Source organism: Anopheles arabiensis, chromosome 2, assembly GCF_016920715.1.
Source record: "Anopheles arabiensis isolate DONGOLA chromosome 2, AaraD3, whole genome shotgun sequence".
NCBI classification, from domain to species: Eukaryota; Metazoa; Arthropoda; class Insecta; order Diptera; family Culicidae; genus Anopheles; species Anopheles arabiensis.
This window is the reverse complement of record NC_053517.1, coordinates 87,144,644-87,168,181: the sequence shown is the minus strand read 5'-3', so window position 1 is coordinate 87,168,181 and position 23,538 is coordinate 87,144,644. Positions and strand designations below refer to the sequence as shown.

The 23,538-nt window shown below is 49.5% G+C and overlaps 3 protein-coding genes across 16 annotated transcripts in view; 1 reads left to right on the top strand and 2 right to left on the bottom strand.

The window, feature by feature from the left end:
- The first annotated feature begins 463 nt into the window (after positions 1-463).
- LOC120897298 (chromatin modification-related protein MEAF6) lies at positions 464-2,075 on the top strand. Its single transcript, XM_040302063.1, has 3 exons — positions 464-1,047; positions 1,176-1,379; positions 1,460-2,075. Exons 1-3 carry the CDS (start codon positions 970-972, stop codon positions 1,919-1,921), a joined length of 744 nt encoding a protein of 247 aa, XP_040157997.1. The 5' UTR covers positions 464-969; the 3' UTR covers positions 1,922-2,075.
- A 339-nt stretch (positions 2,076-2,414) lies between these two features.
- On the bottom strand, positions 2,415-16,468 carry LOC120893898. 8 transcript variants are annotated; one of them, XM_040296089.1, is made up of 7 exons: positions 15,616-16,468; positions 14,737-15,467; positions 5,079-8,645; positions 4,775-5,003; positions 4,351-4,677; positions 4,112-4,283; positions 2,415-4,039 (listed from the first exon to the last, which is right to left on the bottom strand). In XM_040296089.1, exons 2-7 carry the CDS (start codon positions 15,370-15,372, stop codon positions 3,217-3,219), a joined length of 5,754 nt encoding a protein of 1,917 aa, XP_040152023.1. In that variant the 5' UTR covers positions 15,373-15,467; positions 15,616-16,468; the 3' UTR covers positions 2,415-3,216. The 8 variants fall into 8 exon arrangements, with proteins under 8 accessions (XP_040152023.1, XP_040152024.1, XP_040152025.1 ...); XM_040296090.1 differs by lacking the exons at positions 14,737-15,467; positions 15,616-16,468 and adding exons at positions 10,964-11,182; positions 11,256-12,155; XM_040296091.1 differs by lacking the exons at positions 14,737-15,467; positions 15,616-16,468 and adding an exon at positions 14,058-14,295.
- A 1,821-nt stretch (positions 16,469-18,289) lies between these two features.
- Positions 18,290-23,538, bottom strand: part of LOC120896670 (AF4/FMR2 family member lilli) — a 141,344-nt gene continuing 136,095 nt past the window's right edge. For all 7 annotated transcript variants that reach the window (XM_040300972.1, XM_040300971.1, XM_040300974.1 and 4 more), the window contains 3 exons: positions 22,824-23,173; positions 22,459-22,735; positions 18,290-22,386 (listed from right to left, as the gene is read on the bottom strand). In XM_040300972.1, coding sequence (XP_040156906.1) covers positions 22,371-22,386; positions 22,459-22,735; positions 22,824-23,173 — 643 coding nt within the window. In that variant the 3' untranslated portion in view covers positions 18,290-22,370. The remainder of the gene's footprint in view (positions 22,387-22,458; positions 22,736-22,823; positions 23,174-23,538) is intronic.

Sequence of the window (23,538 nt, the reverse complement as noted above, 5' to 3'; positions counted from 1 at the left end):
TTTGGTAAAGTTGAAGATAAAGCTATAAGTTCGGCAAAAAATATGCTAATTTATTTTTAGTGGACATAATAAGCATTAAAATAAGAATTTATACAAATAAAAACGTTACCCAAATAGCCAATGAAGGACTGGGGAGCTCCTATCCATACATCAACCTTGATTTTCAATCGATGAAAACGGCGGTTAATCGATTAGGAAACGAAGCTCGATTTTATTTTCAAACGAAGGAAATTAACGGAAAATAATAACATTAAATACTGTAATTAACTATGAAGAAAAGTGTAGAAAGTAAATATTCCTCCTTTTTCAACATTTTCAGGTTTATTAGAATGACCTCATTTTGGTTGTTATTGTGAATTGATGGAAATAGTCAAGGTGTATGCAATCGAGATAGTCACTGTCAGATTGATTTCGTCGAAAATCTCGAATATTCGATGTGTTTTTTGTTGTGGTTGCGTGTTTTGGTTGTACTTGATGCTGAGAACTTGTGTTTGCTGGTTTTTATCATTAGCTCGGAGTGGTCATTAGCAGGAGCTATTTTTAAAACAGTATTTAAATGTTTGATCCCGTCAAACCGTTCCTTGTGTTCTGCGAATGTGCCAAAACTCAGCTTAACCTTTCTGAGCACAAACACAAACATATGTCCCCACACGAAATGGCTTGTTTGCGTTCACGCTAGTGTTGAGCGGATATGCAATACTAAAAGAATAAACAAAACACTTGAATTGTTTTACAAAAACTCAAAGTTAAAGCTATTTGTAGCCAAAATAAACACAAAATTAAGTGTGTTAGTTGCACGTACAACGGTTAAGTGTCAGTGTGTTGTCAAAAGCAATTCGGGCAAATGTTTGTTGTGCGGATAGTGTAGGCCAAATCCAAACAGAGGAAACATCCCCAACATCTTGCTGTGCCCAAAGCTAGTCCGCTAATATTTAATTCCCGAAGGATTATAACAGAAAACACGCCAGAATGTCCACGAAATCATCCAACAGCATTGACAGCCGCACCGAGCTGGCCGATCTTGTTAAAAGAAAGGCAGAAATCTCGGTATGTATCTCAGCCGGGCGTCCGTTTGTTATTGTTTACAAGTAGTAACTGCTGCAGGACGCTACGCGCCACTTCTTGGTTTTTGTTTGAATGACCATCCTAATGTGTGTGTACCTTTCTGCGTCCAGGAAACGTTAGCGAACTTGGAACGGCAAATTTATGCCTTCGAGGGATCGTATCTGGAGGACACCCAGCTGTACGGGAACATCATCCGCGGGTGGGATCGGTATCTGACCACCAACAAAACCACCAACTCGAAGGCGGACAAACGGAACCGAAAGTTTAAGGAAGCGGAGCGGCTGTTTTCCAAATCATCCATCACCTCGATGGCGGTAGGAACATAAAACGGCGATGACTATTGAACACGATTAATATTAACTTTGTTTGTGCGTGTTATTTCCACCACGTTTAGGCCGTCAGCGGTTTGGTGGACACGAGCGACACCAAGCACGAGCGCAACTCGGAATCCGACTCGATGACGAACGACGATTCGAGCGACAATCAGGCCGGTGGCACGCATTCCACCGTGAACCATTCGTCGGGCGCGCGCGAACCCGCCACCCCGGCTGCGGTGGCCGCATCTGCCGGGACGGATGGTGGTGGTGGTGCATTGAAAAATTCCGTCAACAAATCGTCGCTCGCCAACCAATCGAAGGCCAACGCGGCGGACAAATCGTCGTCCGGTGGTACGTTTTTGAACCGCGCCACTACACCCACCAAGGAGTCCGCCACGAACAGCACGTCCAGCTTGGCGAAAGATGCGGCCGCCACGAACAGTAGCGGCAACACGCCCAGCAGCACCGCCAAGCACAAGGCGAGCAACATCGGCTCGATGAAGAAGGGCAGCTCGAACAAGAAGGTGCGACATCGCTAGCGCGAAAAGCAGCGGTGGCGCTTGGCGCGGCTCACCATGGGACGGCGCTGGGGCAGTTCTAGATCTTAACATTGTACACATGTGACATTTGAATGTATTCACTTTAAGCTAATAAATACGATAAATTAATGCTTACCGATATAAATGAGAGAAAGATGCTTGTTGTGTCACATGATTTGTTCGATTGATCACCAAACTGGAGGAGAACTGATCGGATTTACGGTAGGATATCTTCTTCAAATGCGCGCACGCGCGCGCGCTTTAATGGTAAGCTGTAATGTTTATTCCTTCATCATATGTACAACACCCTCAGGCACGGAATTCTAGTTTTGATTAACACATTGTACCTTATATATATATATATATATATATATATATATATATATATATATATATATATATATATATATATATATATATATATATATATATATATATATATATATATATATATATATATATATATATATATATATATATATATATATATATATATATATATGTGTATGTATCCTATCCTAAATCCGCGCTGTGTGCGGTAATTCTCTATTGCAGGTCCCAAACGAAGAACGGAGCATTTCATAATAATCGATTCCGCACGCTAAAGCTGAACCTAATAACACCTACGCAAGATAACTCTCAAAACCGGGACCGGACTGTTTCTGTTCTTTACACACTAGCAATACATGATAAGCGATTGATGGGGGGAGGGGAGGGTTTGAAATTACGTTATCTGAGTTCACGATATGTACAGGAAGTTCAACTACTCTGTATCTCTCTCTCCACCAAGCGAATGCTTGCTAAACACGAAATTATTTGTAGGGTGGTAAATATTTTCGTCTTCGTACACAATCTAACACCACTTCATGTTCTTCTTAAACAAAGCTAACTATGTACTTACTATTTTGTTTTGCACGTAACTAATTCTTCATTGCTAATATAAATAGTGTAATTCTTAATCGAAAAAAAAGGAAAATTGGAAAGCACATTTTCCTTGCTAATGTTTTTGGGATAAATTGTACGTAATAATTCAATAAACATCGATTACGATGAAGGGGTCTTTTTTGTTAAAGAAACAAGCAGCATTATTGCAAATTGCACTTTAACTTGGAGCTTGTGCGGATCGTACTCGGCGGGCGCGTCGCGTACGAAGAAAAATCAGTGTAATTACAGCTGAGACAAAATAAGCTAAGAAACAGAAACGAAAAAAAGGAAGAAGCAGCAACAACGGTATCACACATCAAACTCACTTGCAGGCCACCACCACAACACCAAACAGGGCGGCGTGCGATCTTCTACAACTGCAAGAACTTGGTCGTCACGAGCTGGCGCAGCCGAATGATCCGATTGTACATCTTGATGGCTGGCCCGATCTTCACGCCGAGATAGTCGATCAGGTCCGACTGCGAGAGGCTTAGAAACGAGCGGCCAGTAAGTTCCTCCTGCCGGATCTTCTTCGCGTACTGCTCGCAGCCGGGCAGCCGCTCGACGTAGCACGAAATCTCGTCCGTAGTCCAGTGCAGCGGGTTTTTGCGCAGCACGCCGGTCTGCTCGGTGCACTCGTCGAGGTAGCGCGAATGCTCCCGCCACTTGTCGAACGCATGCAGCAGCTGCGGCCCGTACTCGTCAATCACGGGCAGGGCCAGCCGGATCGAGGCACTAACGGCCGCGGCAGCGTTGTTGCTGTTGGCGGTGACGGCTGGGTTTGTGGTGGTGGTGGTGGTGGCCGTGTTGGCTGGCTCGCTTGCGGGGAGCTCTTCGTGCTCTCGCAACCGCACGATGCGCTCCTTGGAGGGATCGCGCGATGGCGGAGGGGTTGGTGTTGCGGTCGAGGTAGCAGTACTTGGTGGTTGGTCGGCTGTTTCGCGTTTAATGCGCTTTGCTGGCACCGACGCCATTGTGTTGGAAACGCTCGCGCGTCTTTGCGTGGCCGATTGTTTCGGTTGGTCCTTGGGCGCACCCGAAACGGAAGAAATGGATTTTCTCAAGCTGGCAAGACCTCCTCCTAAAGCTTTGACGTCGAGCTTGTTGCTGCTGCTGCTGTTGGAAGTGGCTTTCTTCAATTCCGACAGCTTCACTTCGACGGCATGCTCCATCTTCACGAAGCTCTGCACTTGGCTGTAAGGGGAGAAAGAGAGCGATTTAGTGTGATGCTTCACCAACATTTCATCCAACTCGTGTAACACATACTCATGGCTCAGTCGGAGCGGTTTGCGATCCTCGCTCATCCAGTTTTTCCGCTTGTACGGACATTCCACTAACCGGTCGTGGAACTTTTTGTTCGCAACCTTGGCATTGCCGCGCCCGAAACAGTACTTGAACTCACAGGTACCCTCAAACGAGCCCGTCTTAAACACATAACCTGCGAAGAGCGAAAAGTAAACAATGAAGCAAAGGTTCAACGTACAACGTACAATCAAGCAACGTACCTGGCGGCGGCTCCAACGGGTGCTTCGTCCGGGCACACCAGTTGATCGGATGCAGATCCGGGCTGTCGTCCTCGATCCAGAAGGAGTAGCTGCGGGGCCACCCGTCAAAGCACAGCTTCAGCTCGTACCCGTCAATTGCGACCACCGTGGCGGGACGTATCAGTTTCTTCTGCTTCCGGTCGACCACCTCCAGCCGGTGGCCCAGCTTGAACGCGACGGGTGGACGCGTTTTGAACAGAGCCTTCTCTGCCGGCACAGCCGACGAGCCCGAACCGGCGCGCGACTTGAAGCGGATGTAGCGCGTCCAATCGAAGGGTTTGTTCCAGTCTGTAAGGGACCATCAGTTTAGAAATTTGAAACATCATTTCCTCCCCCCGAGTCGCGGCAGGATAAATCGAACAGCAAGCGCAATTAATAGTTTTACCTGGCGGGGCAGTGATTGTATCGTTGTTCTCTTTGTGCCAGTTCACCGGATGGATGTAGTTGGAGTAAATGCTCACCCAGTAGTCGTACCGGTCGTCCCACCCGTCAAAGTGTACCAGTATACGGTCGCCCATCTTGTCCGCGACCGTCGCCACGCACACCTTGCCCGACTTTTTCAGATCGTCCGCTTCGAGCGCCATGCCGATCTCGAACTTGTTCCTATCGCTTTGCTGTGATACAACAAAGAGAAGCAAATTTAAAAACCATGACTATTGGACATACACATCAATCGCAACTACTCTTACCAGCTGATTCAGATGCGCAAACCACTCCTGCTCCGGTACGGGCGCGTTCGTTTCCTGCAGGTACTGCTTCCAGTGGAACGGTTTGCCACCGACGTATGAGGCGGGCGGCTGAAGTGCCCTGTTCGTCTGCTGGCACCAGCCGGGCGGAAAGATGTCGATCGAGCTGGCATTCACCCAGAAGTCGTACTCGGCCGCGTACCCGTCAAAGTGCAGCTTGATCCGATAGCCGCGCACCTCGACCACGGTGCAGACGCAGAACAGCGAGCAGTTCTCCGGATCGATCGCTTCCAGCTTCATGCCAACGCGGAAGCGGTTCTCGGCGGGCGGGAATGCCTTCGGCCCGAACAGATGCACCGGGGCCGGGTCGGCCACCACCTGCTTCAGGTACAGCTGCCACTGGAACTCCGTCTCTTCGCTTTCATCGATCGTGGGGGTGGTGGCAGCTGCCGGTGGAGCAGCAGCAGCCACCGGCGCCGGATTGTTGTTCTCCTCGTCCAGCGAGTTGGGCAGGAAGTCGCGCAGCGTTTGCCGCTTCAGGAAGGTGCTCGAATTGAGGCTCAGCGAGCTCATCGAGTCGTCGTCACTGGCGGACGAAGCGGTGGACACGGAGGACGGTGGTGTCGCCTTCTTGGTGGCGGGCTTCTTTGCCGGCTGCTTCTTCTTGCCCGCCGTTGCTTTGCCGTCTTCCTTGAAGTGTTTGGCGCCGTCCAGGCTGCCTGGGGACGGCCGGTGCGCCGCCGGCTTTACATTTCCCTCCCACGACCCAGCTGCTTGCTGGAGCGCGTGCGTCGAGTGCAGGATGTACTTGCGCAGAGCCGTGTTGTTGTTGCTGCCGAGGCACTTGATGCTGCAAAGCTCGGGCGTAACGAAATCAGCCGCCCGACCCTGCTTGTGGCACACCTCGCACTTGTACGAATCTCCCGCATCCTTCAGCGTCGTCGTGCGGGCTCGATTGACAGCAGTTTGTGCGTGCTGCTGCTGCTGCTGCGACTGTCGCAGCTCTATCGGTTGCTGCAGATCCTTGTACACATCCGTGGCACAGTGCCTCTCGTACTCTGCGGCGGACAGCGGTTGCACCATGCCGAACTTGTTGAACTCAAACCGCAGCGTGCTCTCGTTCATGTACCCGACACCGTCCCACCAGCGCAGATGGTCCGCCACCGTCGACGTATCGTGCATGGCGCCGCCCTCGTCCTGCAGGCTGAGGGACGATTCGGACGGCGTAATAGCCTGCGCGCCTTGGGACCTGGGTAATTTGCCGCCGGTGGCGCGCGATTTCGAGCCGCCCTTCCTGGACGGTAGCGGTTCTGCCGTCGGCGGATTGCTTCGGGCCGCCTTGCCCACCGCCATATTGCTGTCGGAGGACGTCGAGGTGGAGCGGCTGTTGATGAAGCAGCTGCGCTCTGCCGTGTGCTCCTCTCCCAGCCGCTGCCGTTTGTGCACCACCTCGTCCAGCGCGATCAGCTCCGGCTCGATCATCTCGCTGCCATGCGCCTCGAGCTCGCCGTGGACGGGGACGGGGGGCTGCTGCTGTTTGGCGTGCTTCTTCTGGGCAGCGCCCGTGGGCCGGCTCTTTCGCACCTCATCCAGACGCTTCGGAAGCTCCAGCTTTTCGTTGCACAGCAGCATCACATCGTGCAGTGGCACCGGCGGTAGCAGAGCTGCATCGGGCTGCGTTGGGGTCGTGGCAGGCGGTGCATTAACGGGCGCATCGATCGGCGTTAGCGACAGTTTGTTCGATTCAAGCGAATTTCCGTGCGGCCGCAGCGGAATGTTGTAGTGTTCGCGGGTGAACTGTATTCTAACAACCGCGGGCGGCTGCCGAGCCGTAGCGAATTCCGAATACCGACGGCGCCCAATTGTCCCGCCGGAAGTGGTGGGGTGCGATTGGCAGGGGTGGACGACTTCTGCCGCCCGCTGATGTTCGGACGACGAGCGCTTCTGTAAGCGCGGGCTTATGTTGGTGGTGGTGGCGGCTGCCAGGTCCGGAGAGCCCTTTTCCGGCGTACGAGGCACTTCCAGCTGGCTGGACGGTGCCGTTTCCGGTATTTCGATCGTCGCCGCGTTGGAGCCATCGTCCGGATTCGACTCGTCAAAGTATACGATCTCTTGAGCCACCTGTCCGTCCTGTTGCTGCGCGTCCCGCAGTATGGCAGTATCGTTCGTCAGCCCGTCCGCACTTTCGTAGCTTACTGAGGTGTCCTTGTCATGGTCTTCTAGCTCGTGCGTATTGCTTTCACCCAAATCCATTACCAGCTGGTCGCCCTCGTCGTTCGATAGTTCGTCCTCCAGCACCATCGCATCGGCCGGCTGGTTTTCCAGCTGAAGCGACAAACTCCCGTGGAAGTTGCTGGTCTGGGCGACCACGATCGGTGCGCTGTTGGGCATCATCACCAGCCGACCGGCTGCGTACACTTCCGCCGGCGCGACCGTTTGTTCCGGCAGCAGTTGCTCCTGGTGCTGCACCACCTTAGGCACGGTGAACGGACTCAGCACGGGAATGGGAAATGCTTTGATCGGTTTCCTCAGCTCCTGCTGCTCCATCGCATTGCCACCGGCTTGGGGTTTGATGGTGTCGACAGGCAGCTGTCGGTGCGCAACAACGCTACTATCGGGAGCTGCGCCTCCTGCCGCTGCTTGTCTCATCCGACTAGCATCTAGCTCGGCCTTGCTGTGGACGGCGGCGGTTACGGATGTGACGGTGGGCTTGATCACAGTTCCACCGGCAGCGATCGTCCCTTTGTTGGGCGGCACGTAAAGGGGCGGAACATTTCCACTGACAACGGCACGGACAGCAGCGGCAGTAGGTGGTGCCGCGCTTCTTCCGGCGTTTAGCAGCAATTTTGTTTGCTGCTGCTGCTGGGCTGGCAGCTGCGGCGTGATCGAGATGGAGCTGACCGGTGGCTGCATCGGCGTGACAGCGGCATGGACCACGGCATGAAGCGACGTGTTGGCAATTGCCACCGGAATGGACTGTATGGTTGCCTGATGCTGTTGCTGTTGCTGCTGCAACTGCTGATCGATCGCACCCTGCGTCACCTTAATCGTGGTGCCAAGGGGCAGCACTAGCTTCGATCCACCAGCGTACAGTGTAGATTGCTGGGTGTGCAGCAGCGGCTGCGGGTTTAGCTGCAGGTGCGATGACACTACGGGCTGCACGACCAACGATCCGGCGATCGGAACGCTGCCCGAACTGAGCGAACGATCGGCGGTCGGCAGCTGCACGGTCGGGCTGATGGAAACCGAGGGCGTTACCATCGTCGGCACGGACGTTATTAACGAGCTGGTGGCCATCAAGCTGTGTATGGTGGTGTTGGTGGTGCTGGTGAGGGCAGGTTTCGGTGCGATCGGGCGATACATCCTCATGCCGGACGGTGCCGAGCTGCTGCTGCTTAGTCTCAGATCGCCGATCGTCCCGGACACCGTCGCCGGCAGTACGACGGTTGCGCTGGGGATGGGCAGCACCGGCACGGCGGTTTGATTCACGATTGTCGATTGACCAATTTTTGCCTGCTGGTAGGACATTCTGTTCGCGTTGCCAACCTGCACAGTCACGGTACCGTATTGCTAAAGGGCAAGAGGGAAAAATGGGTAAGAAAACAGGGTTAATGGAAATGAGTCACTTCGGTCGGTTTACAAACTGTTGGCAAACAAGCATTTAAGTATTTAGAAAGTTTTTTTAAGAACAGCAACAACAACAATGTCGACGGGTCCAAGACGGTTTACTGACATGACCTTAATTTAACCGTTTCCCATAAGAACCACCTATGTGGCGTTTTTCGCTTTCCCCCTCTCGCTCGCTCCTCCAACTATGCAAATTGAATTCCTACTATCAGCGTATCCTGCAGACATGCACACCACGTGTCATAATCGGCTCGACAAACTGCACATTTACACCCGTTCCGTCTTGCGGGGGGGAACTGTTTTCACTCACGTACCCTTTCTCTCCGAACGCGTGTCGCGGGTGCATAAAAACACACAACAATATGATATGATCGATAGTGACGTATGTGTGTGTGTGTGTGTCTTGTTGGTGTGTTGGATGCACTTGCTGTCGGTGCATCGGCACTACCAACACACACACACGTCGCACAAAAACCGAGCGGGCGAGTTGTGTGGACCGTACGATTTGGTGCGTACGTGCGCCATGTGACACACACTTCACTGCGGAAGAGTGGAAGAGGCACTTTTTGCCTCGATGATGCTATTGTTGTGCCCTGATTAGGGACTCGGAACTCGGTGCACCAAACACCGTCCTAACCGACGGGGCCAAACACCAAGCGGCGCAGCAGCTTTTCACTAGGTTCTGCCGACAGTGCAAGAGGGAGAGGGGGCGAGCGACAATCCGTGTGTGTCAGCATGCTTCATTGCTGGGGTTTCACACCCTGGTTTGGTGCACACTTACTTGTCGTACTTCTTAATGCTGAAGCAACACTTTAATCCCAATCACAATCAGACACAACATACACACGGCACGGCACGGCATTGACACACTATCGCTGAAAACGCTCGATGATCGAGCCGAGCAGTTGGCCTGGGCCTGCCTGCCTGCCTGCGTCGTCGTATCGGAATGAATTTTGACAATTGCGCCACGGAAGAGCTTTCTTGTTGTGGTTGTTTCACAAACGGGCAGATCTTACAGAACCGCCGTTGCTAGCAGCAACTGCACGATCGATCCGACCTGGGCTGCAATTTACACACAGTTTGGAAGGCACGGCACACTACAGCATCCACACACACACATACACACATACTCGCACACACCGTCGCGGGTGCGTATCACATGCCTGTGTGTTGCTACTGTCAAACTGCTGCGAGCAGTTGGGTCGGGTTGGAAAAAGCGGTCGGGTTTCACGTTCCGCGATGCGTAAGCTTACATCGAATAAATGCGTCACAGTATGTCGGGCACACTAGAAACTATGCTCGTGTTTTTTTTTTCAAAAAACGTGCGAGCAGCACACACCAATACCACACCTGCCAAACACGGTAACGGAACCAGCACGGTGTGTGACAGATGCGTCTAGAGAAGTGGAATGTGGAAGCTTTCTAAATAATAGACGGGGCACAAGGAATTGCTTGAAAAGGGGCTTCAAAAGGTGCCGATTAATTGCACTAAATGCACCACACAGAACCGTGCAGCAAATCATAGAGGAAAAGGTTTTGGAAATGTAATAAAAACCTTGACCAAAATCGGCCCACACTGACACCACATGCGCTGCCGCCAGCCTGCTGCTACTACTTTTCAGACCACATGCTCTCTTATGCTGTGGTTCGTCGTGATGGGTCCCTTTTATCGTGAATGTTTGTCACACCCGATCACTACTCGAAAACAAAAACCCTTTCATTCACTATATTCACACACCATGCTCACACTACTGACACCACACAGGGTTTATTGCTCCCTTCTCCCGCTCTGTTCTTCCACCCGGTGTGATGCACACATACACACACACACGCATACAATCTGATAACACCGTCCGCCCAATGGGGAAAGAGAAGAAAAGTGAAATAATTTTGTGCAAGTCTTCTTTTTTTACTAAAAAGTAATACGAAACACATTCATCGATTCCGCGGAAAGCGCAACTGCCCTCTGTCGCTCGCTCATTCACAGACACAGACACACACATACACCAGAAATCGAACAACGTAATCGCGTGGGGTAAGTTGGGGAAGGGGGGGGTCGAGCAACACAGACGGTTTACCGGAGGGAACTCCGATAAGATGCGATGATGGCGATGATGCGGCGATGGTGGTGGTGATTATATCTTGGATATTCATTTGCACTTCTGTGTGCTAAATCTCCATTGCCGCTGAGGAGCATAAATGATTCCGCGCAGCGATTTTCCGTCCCGAGGTGGCTCCACCGTGCCCCAGAAACGACTTACTAAAAGAGAGGTGAGGCTTTGTCAAACGTGGCCTTTCCCCGCTCGTATGGTCTTCGCTCCAGCCAGCAGTCAGTTGATGAGTCGAGAAGTTGCTCTTTATGGATGGAGCACGCTGTCGCTTTTCCCTTTTTAGGGGTCTTGGCCCCCAGTGCTTGGCGAACGAAAATGCCAGCACACCAGCACACCGCGTGGATGAGAGGCCTGCGAGAGGATATATGCCTACAAAATAGAAAAGCGTGATTTAATCAAGAGAGCAAACACACAACATACGGGCTGCCACCGCACAACTTACCGCGGCGTGATCAGTGATTGTTGCTACTGCTGCTGCTGCCGATGGTGATGACGGCCATGCTCGAATATATCGCCAATATTGTGGGCACTACAACCCAACACCACACTGTACTGTACGTGTAACCCCACCAAGGTTGTTGGCGAATTGTGAGGAGCATGCACAATCGGTGAAAATGAAACCAGTTGCAAGAGGGTACCACCACCGCACCAAATTGTGTCTCTCCCCCTCCGTGTACACTAGCTTAGCTGCTCTTTCTCCCCACTAGGAAAACACTGGCGCACGTTACATTCCACCGGAACACCATTCACCACCATATCCCGAAGGACAGAACACGTTTCACTGAGTGTTTTCTGCGTTTTCTTCTTCCTCCTCCTCGGTGGTTGTCGTCTTTTGCTTGCTGTGAATTGATTCAACACACCACCTGGCGAACGTTCGCTTCAGCGGCCGTACATCCTGTGTCGTACAATCCGGACAAGAATGTATTGGCCACCGGGGAAAGCATATTGTGCCACCGACCGTCGTTCTGTCTCACTCGGCGGCCCGGTGATGGCGCTGATGCACGCGTTTCGCCCGTCCGGTGTGATGTTCCCAATGAGTGCTCTGTTACGCCTAATACAAGGGAGCGGACACGAACCTGATTTAACCACGCGCGCACGATGTGTGAAGTGTTTCGCACTGGGACGGAGGTGCCCAGCAGTTTGGTAGTAGTAGCACACTCTACACCTTGTGCTTGCCAGAGCAGAAAACCAGAAACAACACACGTACGCACTGCAAGTCGTCCGCCACATACAACTGTACTCCGACCGCGCTGTAACCATGAGTATGTGTGCGCTGCCTACCACTACTGGTGCTTCGCTGAGCCTCCCCGTGCTAGTGTAGCAGGCGAGTGAGCGAAAGAGTGAGAGAGCAAGAGGAATTGAGCGAGAGAGCGTACGAGCGCACCGTGTGCCTCTCTTTCCTTCTCTTGCTCCATCGCGGCCTTCGGACGGGTTGCGTTTCTTCGCTAAACGAAACGTTACGCGCGTGTTATGCGCGCGGGCAGCGCGTTACATTCCGCGGAAGCAAAGTGGTGCGAAAAAAGGATCACCCCCCACTCCGCTGTCTCTAGTGTAAATGTTTTTTTCCAAACAGAATAAAAGAAATAAAGGTACGATGAGCTAGCAAATGGACCAAACCCAACCTAACCCAACATTCTTGCCTTACTCGAGAGCGCATTTTGAAGGACAAAAGGCGTGCAAGTAACGCTTTCCGTTTCCATTGGCAACACACCACACCGCGGACGACGTTTTGCGTAAATGCGTGCGTGCGTGTGAGCGTGTGTGTGGCTCCTTCACACAGTCCACGGCATATAAAACAAGGATTGTGTTGTTCCTTGTGGACGAAAAAATGCAATGGGATGCGACACACAGAAAACGGAAATAACAGTTACAGTATCACGCAGCACCACTTGTTGTTTGAAACAACACCCTTTCCCCCGGCACGGTGTATGCGTATGTACGGCGCAAGTGGAGAAAGAGAGAGAGAGAGAGAGAGAGTGTGTGTGATTACGAAATTTACAGCAAATGGTAGGTCACACAGTGGCAGCAGCAACTAGCAGCTTTCCTCTAATTTACCCCGTTGGTGCGTGTCTCGGTGGCGGATGATGCTGAGGCGCTTTTGTTTTCGCCTCCCCCCACCCGAGACAGTGCACCCGAATGCACAAATAGAATCGTTTGCTACACAACACTACTGTGCCTTGCATTTTTGCATAGCAGATACCGCGACGACTGTCGACGGTTAGAGCACACCTGCTGCGCTCCTCTCTGTCAGGGTGTGTGTGTGTGTGTGGGTGGTGTGTATGTGTGGCTCTATGCGGGGCTTAACGCTGTTCTATTATTTCGCGTTTATCAGCGCACCGCGCGCGCACACACTTTCGCAAATCCGTTGTGGTTGTTGGGCGTTTTAATCGATGAAGTTGCGAGCATTGTGCACCTCTGCTTTGTTCTTGTAGTGCGCAACATTATTAGCAGAAGAAATTCTGGTGCGAAGAGGCACGGACAGGGTGAAACACGGTCACCCTTGGGTGGACGACAACGTGACGTGTTTTTCTTGCGTCCGACCGTACACAATTCGATGACGGCGACGACACAAGACGGCCGTCTCCCTTCTCTCTGTGCACCGTGTGTGCGAGGGACATATGCGTGCTTTTATTTTGGTTTCGTTGTGTTTTTTTCCCTTTCCTTTGCATCTTGAAAGATAAGCAAAACAACACAGGGGGGCGCCGCGCACGGTGCACTACTTTCGTTTGAATTTGCTTCCTCACACACACACACACACACACACACACACACACACACACACACACACACACACACATGCACACATACAACACGATGCACCAAACACTGCAACTGCCCTGACCCTGTTGCTTCTGGTGGGGGTGAAAAATAGAACAAAAAAGCAGATAAATCGTCAACAACAACAACAAAAGTTGATAACGAACGAATAATTCGAACCGTGCACACACGACAGTTTGACAAGCAGAGAGTGTGTGTCGTCGTCTGCCGTCTTCTCACCACGAAACAATCGCCACACGGCACCAAATAACGTACCCACAACTGTACCCGTGAGCCGCACAACAGTTTGTGAAATGGAACACTTTCCGCACTAGGGACACACACTTTCAATTTGGACACGTTTTGGCACGATAAAAACGGTGCCCAACATCACGCCCGTGCTGCTGCTGCTGCTAGCGACGTTGTTACCGTAACCGTGTGTGGAAGAGGTACGACCGACGTGAAGTTTGCAGCGAATCGCTCTTACCTTAATAAACCCCCAAAATCGGGGTTGGCTGTGATCGAGTGCGTGTGTGTGGCGATTCAGTACCTTTTGCGGGGGTAGCTTTGGGGCAGCGTTCCCTTTTGGGCCTGGCTGCTGATGATCACCACCGATCGGCCAGCCACAAATCGCCTATTTTCCTACTGATTACACACTGCCTGCTGACTGCCGTTGTTTAACGATGCGCTGCACGTGTGTGTGTGAAATGCCTTTGCCAGTCAGCGTTTCCCTATCCTTGTGCTGTGGCGAGCTAACTCGCGCGAGACAGATAGAGAGAAAGAGAGCGAGAAAGAGAGACTAGGAGGCTCTCTCTCTCTCTGGCTCACCAATATCGCACGCACACATACACACACATGCACACCATCGGCGGGCGAATCGGGCGCAGCGGTATTCCGCGGTATTCCGCGGTTTCTCCCACATTTGGCTGCGCTCTTTCTCGCTCTCTCGCACTTTTCTCCGAAAACAACGTTCGATTACACACCGCAGGTGTGTGTGTGTGTGTGGCGTGTGCGGTCGAATGTGTTCGTGGAATGCACATTTCGTGTACCACAGAAAGATGAATTTCGTTTGAAAATCCGCGTCCGGAATATCCGTGCAGGAAAATGTAAAGTTCTGCTAACTGCACACTGAAATAAACGTAATTTAGCAAGCGAATTTGATTTACCATCGGTAGATTGGGCTGCTGGTGGTGGTGGTAGACGTCAGCGTTTGGATTTGGACCGGTTCGGCCCGCTGATGATGATGATGATGTTGGGGTTGGCGGCGGCGGCGGCGGCGGGGACGCAAATGTCGACTCCTTCCGTCCCACGATGATTTCGCGTACCGGCGGCGGCGAAGGCTGCTGCGTTTGATGAAGTTGCTGCGACGAGCCGAACTGCACCACATTACGGCCGCTCGCATCCGACGTTACCGTTACGACGTTGCCGTGGCCTGCCGGGAAGCTGGCCCCGGGAAGGGCATAGGGTGCATTGTTACTGCCAGCATCCAGCAGGAACCTTCTGTCGCGCGTGTCGATCGACATGTGGCGCGTGCGGTGCGGCAGGGCAACGGTTCCGGCCCGGGCTGGGGCACCACCGCACGGGACGACCGTGAGCTTGCTGCCGAGGGACGTGTCCGGGCGGGGTGGCGCTACCATCGGAGCACTTGCCGTTAGGTGCAGCGACGATGCGGACGGGTAGTTGCGGGGCGGCGAGTCTAGGATGATCATCTGGCCGCCGCTCATACTACGTGTGGTTGCTGGCGTTAGCAACGGGATGGACGGGGCCGACAGTGAACCATTGGCCGGATTCGGTCGCTCCATGGTTGAGCGGCGCGTTTTCTGTCTTCACCAAACACGCAAAGGCAGCTTCTCCGAAACGTCGTCACACACGGTCACCTCTTTCGGTTCGGTGCACACTGGAATCGCACGAGAACAAACGATGGAAATGATAGAAATCACGTTCTTTCAAACAGCCCAGCCAAATCGCACACTGCACTGCATTTCCCGTGCACTCTGGGCGAAGGAAAGGTGGAAAATGGTATTCCCGTCATTTGCTGCTCTTACCTCCGATGCTCAGCTGAGTGTACGTTCGCAAACACGCTCTCCGGTTCGCTCGCTCGCTGGTTCTCTCTCTCTCGCTCTATCTCCTACCCTTTACAAGCACGCACACACTCTCTTTACGCGCGATTTTTGGCGTTTCAAGCGAAGCGATTTGACGTTTCGGGTGCGAGTGTGTTGGTGAGCTCGTCGTGCGCCGCTCGCTCCGCCAATCGCAAGCAGGACGACTCGATTGCCACAGATCGCGGTGGACCGCGTGTACGGGACGAAAAGGAATGGTTTTGGATTTACTAGAAAAGCCAACAGCAGACCAGCATTGTTTAGGCTTTGTTTTGTTGGATATTTGTTTTTTTTTTTTGCAGGAATTGCAGTTCGGTGTAGCTGTGTGGTTTTACATTTACAACCAAGTTTCAACAGCAACGGCTGCGGCGTTCGGAGAATTTCGTTTCAAAGCGCAATAAATACAACCACGCGTGTCATAGATCAGCTTCAGCGGTACGCAGCAGCGCCGACTAAATATCGGTGGATGACAAATTCAACCACCACCGGTCTATTTTCTTTCACTATCGCGTTTTTATTAATAAATTGTGTGAGTGCGTTTTTGATAGCACACACGGTTTCCCATACGCAACAAAGAAAGCAAAAAATAATAAACACACAACACAACGTGCGAGACGTGCTCGAGGAGATAGTAGTAATGGTGCTTAATTTTGATCGATTGTTCGATGGCAACACGCATCAACACAAATCACTTCCAACGTTGCTTCGGCTTTACACTGGAATCGTTCATTATACTTTAATTTCGCCAAAAATTAAGCAAACTTCCGATGATCTTCGTTGATGTTCTTGTTACGACGCGTTCAGGGAATAACTGAACTGCTTTGTTTGATTATTCGACAGACACACCACAACACTCACTCCCTGTCTCTTTCTCTTTTCTCGCTCTCTCTCACTCTCTCACACACACACATACACACACACACACACACACACATGCACACACTCTCTCTCTCTCTTCGCGGTGTTTCGGAGAGCGTATGTTGACATTGGCGAAAAACATGCTGTCAATGTGGTTGCTGCTGTTGGTTTGAAAATCTATCAACAGATGACAAAAATAACGTTACCCAGTAGCGATTGTTAATTTAATCTATGCTAATGTAGATGATGCGACGTTTTTACCAATTTCCTTTGCTTAATGTTTGTAGCAACGGTAGCTAAAATTGAAATACAAACGCACAGTGGATACGACGACCATTTTAAATTGGAAACGGACAAGCTCGTGGTCACCTGTGGCTGTCAAACTCGAACGAAGTGTGCACACACGTGGTTGAAGTTTTGGCCACTAACGTTCCTATCAATTTTTGTTTTGGTTTCGGTACTGTTCCGGAATAGTGCATTTGTTTTTTATACATTGCTGGCCTTTAATAAGGATTTCTATGAAAATTAAACATTCCTTTTATTGGTAAATGTTCGAAACATAGTTCAAATTAGACACATAAATGAAATGAACGCACGATAGGGAGAATATATTAATCCGTCAATAACTAGTTTCGAGGCTTACCAGTAGAAGAAGCCCCAAAGGCAATGGTATGTTTCATGAAATATTGATGTTGCTATGATGGCATACTGAAAAAGCTCTACGTGAGAAAATTTAATACAAACCAGCGGCTTATTTATTTACTTATCCGACGCTAGAACCGCTACAACCGGTCTTGGCCTACCTCAGGAGTGTTCCAAACCGGTCACGGTCTCGCGCCTTCGTCTGTCAGTCCGTTATCCCGGGCTTAATGGCGGACGCCTCTACGTCATCTTGCCACCTCAGTTAGGGCCTACCACGCCTCCTCTGTCCTTGTGGACAGCCTAAAAAGACTTTATGGGCTGGGTCGCCCGTTACTATGCGTACAACATGGCCTGCCCACCGGAGCCTGGCGAGCTTGACACGCTGCACGACAGTGAGTTCGCCGTACATCTCGTATAGCTCGTCATTATAGTGGCTCCTCCATTGTCCTTACACACATACGGGGCCAAGTATCCTTCTGAGCATCTTCCTCTTGAACGCGGCTAAGTGGGTTTCGTCAGATTTGGACAGTGTCCATGTCTCAGAGGCGTATGTGACTACCGGTATATAGCTAACCTAACCTAACCTAACTACCGGTATACGTGCTATATAGTCCCAGCTTCATCCGTCGCTACAGGTTCTTGGAGGTAAACTGAATTTTTAGGCTGTAGAATGACCGTTTGGCAGCCAGCATCGTTGCGCGGAACTCAGCTACCATTCTATTGCCGTTGCTGACCTTTGACCCAAGATAAGTGAATTCTGGGACAACTTCAAAAGTGCGTTCACCTATCTGTACGTCACGTCTACGTAGGTTTGGATGATTTATTGGTTAGTGCCGCTGATGTTGCCACCATCAGTTTGGTCTTCGCTTCGTGTATCCGTCAATCCGAGGATCTCTGCCGCCTGCTCGATCCCTTGGTAGGCTTCTGCCATATTGGAGAGCCGCAGACCTATGATATCTATATCATCAGCGTATGGCAGGATCTGGGTTGACTTATAGAAGATGGTTCCCGTAGTCTCTACCCTCGAGTCACCTGTGGCTTTCTAAATGCGTTAATTCAATTGTCCACGTTCAGTCCACGTACTTACCCGTTGGGTTCATTACCACAAACATAAACACGATTACATTTTCTGTTTCATTTATTTGTCGTTATTTGTTTTGTATTCTTTTTTGTTTGTTTGTTTGTTTGCTTGTCTTAACAAATTATTGATTTGTTTCGCTCCGGACAGCATGTTGCGTCCTATTTGTCGACGGTTTTTGTAACCGATTCATCCTACCATACAATCTTCCACACTTATCTCACCTGCCCGTCATACTTGTCTGCTGTTTTCCTTTGCATCATCATCAACCGTATCCTGCTTCTGTGTTTATGCATCGATATTAATATATATGTTCATATATATATTTATACGTATTACACTTAAACTCCTAATGTGTGTTTCATTTCTGTTACTTTCACTTTGAAATTTTTATACTCATAATTCATATTTCATGTTTTCACTTGGGTTTCCGCCTCTGGATGTATCTGGTATTCCTTGTGTTTGAGTGAGAGTATGGGTGGTGTGTGGGTTTTGAATGATTCGATAATATATCTGGAAGTTGTTTGTTTTTTGCCCCGGGTCTGTGGAAGGGCATTTAAAACATAACGTTAATTTTGTCGATTGTGAGGACCAGCTCCAACACGGACACTAATGCCACGGGCTCTGAATTTTGTTGCAGTGCACAGCAACATCACAACTAAAAGAAAAGCAATCAAACGAGCTTTATCGTGATTAAACTCATCCATATACACAACACACAGTCAGGCATGATAAGATCACCAATTACCGTGCCTTCCAAAGCACCAAATGAACGCAAACACACTTCACTTGATTAATTACACACGTGTATGAAACGAAATGTTTCATGCCTCCGTGTAAAGCTTTGCACTAAGCCAAAGCTAGTAAACGACAGAATTGTTGAAAAATGTGCTACTTCAAATAGTGTCACAAAATCAAAGATCGCACCTTACCCAACGTTAAAAGATGCGCTCTCTTTGTTGCCTGTCGCACAACGGGAGTTGTGTGTTGCGTCGTGTATTTATGTGTGTGTGTGTTGGTTTTGTGTCTTTCTGTGAGATTTGTGATGCATCGCACCCTTTTTGCTACAAATATCTTTTTGGCTCACCAAAATGCCTTTTAATGCTTGATTATGGTTATGGTTTAGTTTATGCTTTTATTTGTTTTTTCCTTCCCCTTCCATAGCCAAGTAGTCGTTAACGAACACATTTGCTTGCTTTTTTGTTTATATTTTGCATTCGCCATTCAGGAGAGTAATGGGGGTTCTGTATTTATGTTTAGACAATATCTGTTTTGAATTTTTTTTCGTATCTTACACATCGCTTTGCATTTGCTTTTCACTCCTGATTTAGTGTGTTCCTCAAGTCCTGCGTGTCGTTCGATAAATTGCTTCACGTTCAACTACTCTTGGCTTCACCCATCATTACAACACGAGTGGTTCGTATTTATCTCGTGGCCAGACCTCGTCTAAAACGCATTAACTCTCACTCCAACTGTTAAAGACTTGTTTATTTCGGTTTGACATTTTCATATTCATTAACTCTCTCTTCCTCTCTCTTTCCTTCTCCCGTTTCCTCTATATCCCTCTCGCCCTTCTTTCTTCTCTCTACTCTCTCACTCTCTCTCTACCTCACTCTCTGAGACGATGGATATAGCTTTGTTATCAAAATGTGTATCTTCATGTGTTCTCTACCATTTGCATTGTTGTCTCGTTGTGTTTATTTTCCTTTTCTATTTTCTCCCCCCATTTGCTGCCATTTTGTAACTTCCTCATCGGGTTTGCATAACAGCATCCCACCACCATTCACTCTTTTGCTACGTGTTTGATCAAATTAAACACTTACGCGTTTTTTTCCACGTGCCGATGTGAATAGACTATCACACCTGTCGAAAAAGTGAAGAAGTTTACATAGCAGTACGATTCCAAATTCCACTATTGGTAAAGGGATTCTAAATGTAAACACCGATTCTTCATCCTGTTTTGTCGATGCTTCGTGCATCCGAATGGCGCATCCTTTTGGGATTTTTAATAATACGTTCGCACCGAGGATGATCTCAAAACTCTGCAACCGTCTGCACCAGTTGCATGCGCAGGATATGTACAATGTAATGATTTCGTTTCTTGCTTTCTGGTACTGGTTGGTTGTGTTAGCGTTAGTAGTAATAGCAGCAGCAGTAGCAGTAGTATCTTTAGCAGCACCGCAGTATTATTATAGCAGACGTTGCATGGTTTTGCTTCCGTCCATGTATGCACAAAGAATTTATAAGCATAGGTTTGTTTTATATTATGCAGCGTGTTCTGTACGACTTGTAATACCAATTACACTCAACTCGAGTGTTTTCGCGCACAAAATGCACCTGGTTTCCTGTGATACACGCATATACCTATAGTTTTGTCGTTAATTGTGAACTGAACAAGTTTCTGAATCCCTATCGCCGTTACCACGTGGTCTTTTAATAATCACTGGTATGGATGTTGTTTTGTGATGGTACTGCTTCTGCTACTGCTGCTGCTGCTGCTCTTATCTGTGCTCAAAGTTTATCGGAGCTTGTCCGTTGCCTATTGCTAAAACTCACATTAAGCTGCAATTACTGCCGGTTTCTGCTCAATTTGATGAGCATACCCCAGCTGGTTAGCTTTTGTTTTCCTTCCTACAACGGTGCGTGAAGCTTCCGCGTACAACGGCTCTAGTACTACACTCTGTTATCTCATTCCTAGTGGATCCCCTTTTGCCTTGCCACCGTCGTCGACATTTGTTTAATTTTTTCACCTATCCGGTTCTGTCTGCTTCCAAATACCAACGACGCCCAGCTACAACGTTCACTTTTCCCAATGCCGCACAGTCCAATTGTTATTTTTTTCCTTCTTTTTTTGCAAAATGTGTCCCCCCTCTTACATACATTTCATGCTTGCATTTCCTCCTTGTCGGTAACATTCTACTAACGTCATCAACTTTATCACAGTATGATTATTCTCATTTATGTTTTTGTTTTCTCTTCAAAACAAGTTTTTTCTTACTTTTTTTTGTTTTGTTTCCAATTTTAGATGTTTTTCCGTCTGCTGTTCCTACCGTGGTTTAGTATGGGGATATTTTGTCTTGTGATAACACCACCTTTCCTTTTGCTGCACACTTGCAATGCAATCTTTCTCGATTTATGTCTGTGTATGTAATTGCGAATAATTTTAACCGACCGATTGGCGAAAATAGTAAAACATTTTGCGTCGCAATTTTAAAGAAGCTACTGATCACACACACACGCGCGCACCTTCAATCATTAGATCGTGTGTGTCGTCGTTGGGGCCCGCCGTTCATCGAGAATGTGCGGTTTCACTGCGTGTAATAGTACAATATGGCTGCCGCGTGCAATCATCACAGGGCTTATCATGACTGCAAATAACAGTTACAGTACGTGCGAAACCAAGCTGAGATAGACTCCCGTGAGTGGCATTTCCTTCTCAGAGGGGGAAATTGTCTTTGCGTGGATGTTTGTCTACTAACTTCAACCTGTTGTAAGTAGTCGTCTAGAGTGATTGGGTGTTTAAAATATTCATCTTCATGTTACCAGGAATTCTACCTTGCATGTAAGCTTAGGAGCAAATTAGTCTGATTGTGATGATCGTCGAGGTTTCAATTGGCATCGGTCGGAATATGAAGGAAATGTTGCAATCCTGGAATCTCTTTGTCGAACCGATTTCTTGTTTTTTTTGTGTTATGTAAACTGGTGGGAAAATACTAATACAGTGCCGCACAAGTAACCATGCTAGCAACTGGCTCTGCCGCGTACTTTTAACAAGAATGTGTCCCGAAAGGGCGGTTTCTACAAGAACGAGTAGTTTTACAGCGGATCCCGCCGGAACAAACATTGTCCTCCAAGGTGAATCATCCAAGGACAAATGTTGATGCTGCACAGCAAGAACCGTTCGCGCTGCTCTCTCTGCCCGGGAAGCGATCCTTGTTCACAACTTAATCGAAGCGTTGAGTTATCGGCCCTACCATAAACAACAAACAAAAGCGTGTTGCGCGCGGTGCCACACTCAGATGTACACGGTCTGACGTTGGATGGAAGTAATTTCTAATGAGAAATGTAAAACGTAATGAATGGCAAATTGCTTGCACTGTTTGGCCTTCCTTCCTTGCAGTTGTCATGGCCTATGAAACCTGAAACGGGCAACGAAACATTAGGACCGAGGAAACTAGCGGAAACGAAGCTGGCTAGAGCGCTAAACGTACCTGGTAAGATGTCGACTACCTTCGTGCACGGCCATTTCGGAGCTCTTGAACTCGTTCAATTCCTTGCGGATGGCGGCCTTGTCTTTCGGCGTCAAGCGTGTCCACGGTTTGTCCGCCCGCCGGTCGTAGTCGTGCGCCTGCGTCACCTCAATGTAGTCATTGAAACGAATAATTTTCTTCTCCTTCAGCTCGTCGACCGTCGGCCGGAAGCTGAGCTTCCGCAGTAGATAGCGCTTCTTTTCCTCCTTTTGCTTTTTCTCTTCCGCCGGCGATTGTGCTGAGGAGTACGGATATGTCAGTAGGATCAGTTAAGCGCGACGCTCTGGGGCGAACGCTCCCGACCGAATGATTGCAAATTCACTTACTCTTGAGAATGTTCCGCTCGACAAGCTCCTCGGCGGTGGGGCGCATTGACAGCCGGCGGATTAGGCGCGCACCGATCGCTTCCTTCGATTCCTGCTTCTCGTTGTCCGACTGCAGCTGTAGGATGTTCCGGTTGATCAGTTCCTGCCGGTCGGGCCTTAGTGCCAGCTTGATGGAAAGACTTTCCTTGCGCGCGATTTTCGCCGCCCGGTCCGCATCCTCGTCCCGGTAGTGGATCGGCCCGTCCGACTGGTCGCAGTCATCGCCGGTCTCGCGGATCACAAACGGGCGAGCGTTTTCCTTGTTTTCCATCGTGCTCGGTAGGCCTATTTGGAAACGCATCGGTCGCGAACTGCAAAAATGTTCCGATACGGGTGGTGCAGTGACGAAGGCGTTGGGAAGTGAAAAGAGATTTGTTAGTGCATTCTTTAAAAAGTTCGAGAGCGATCGAAAACGAAATGGAGGAATGGGAAACAGTGTGACTCTTCATTGCTGTCGATGGCAAAAAGATATGACACTTAGGTTATTGGGTGGTTTCAAGGACGGTACATTAAGATAAAAACGTTACGAAAACAACAGGCATACAAACAAAACAAAACGAAGATGAAGTTTATTATCGTATGAAATCAAACCATATCGTGTGTTATCATAAACGGAGGAATTGATATTATGGAACAATTAAAAAGTAAACTCAACCAAACAAAATGTGCAGCAGGG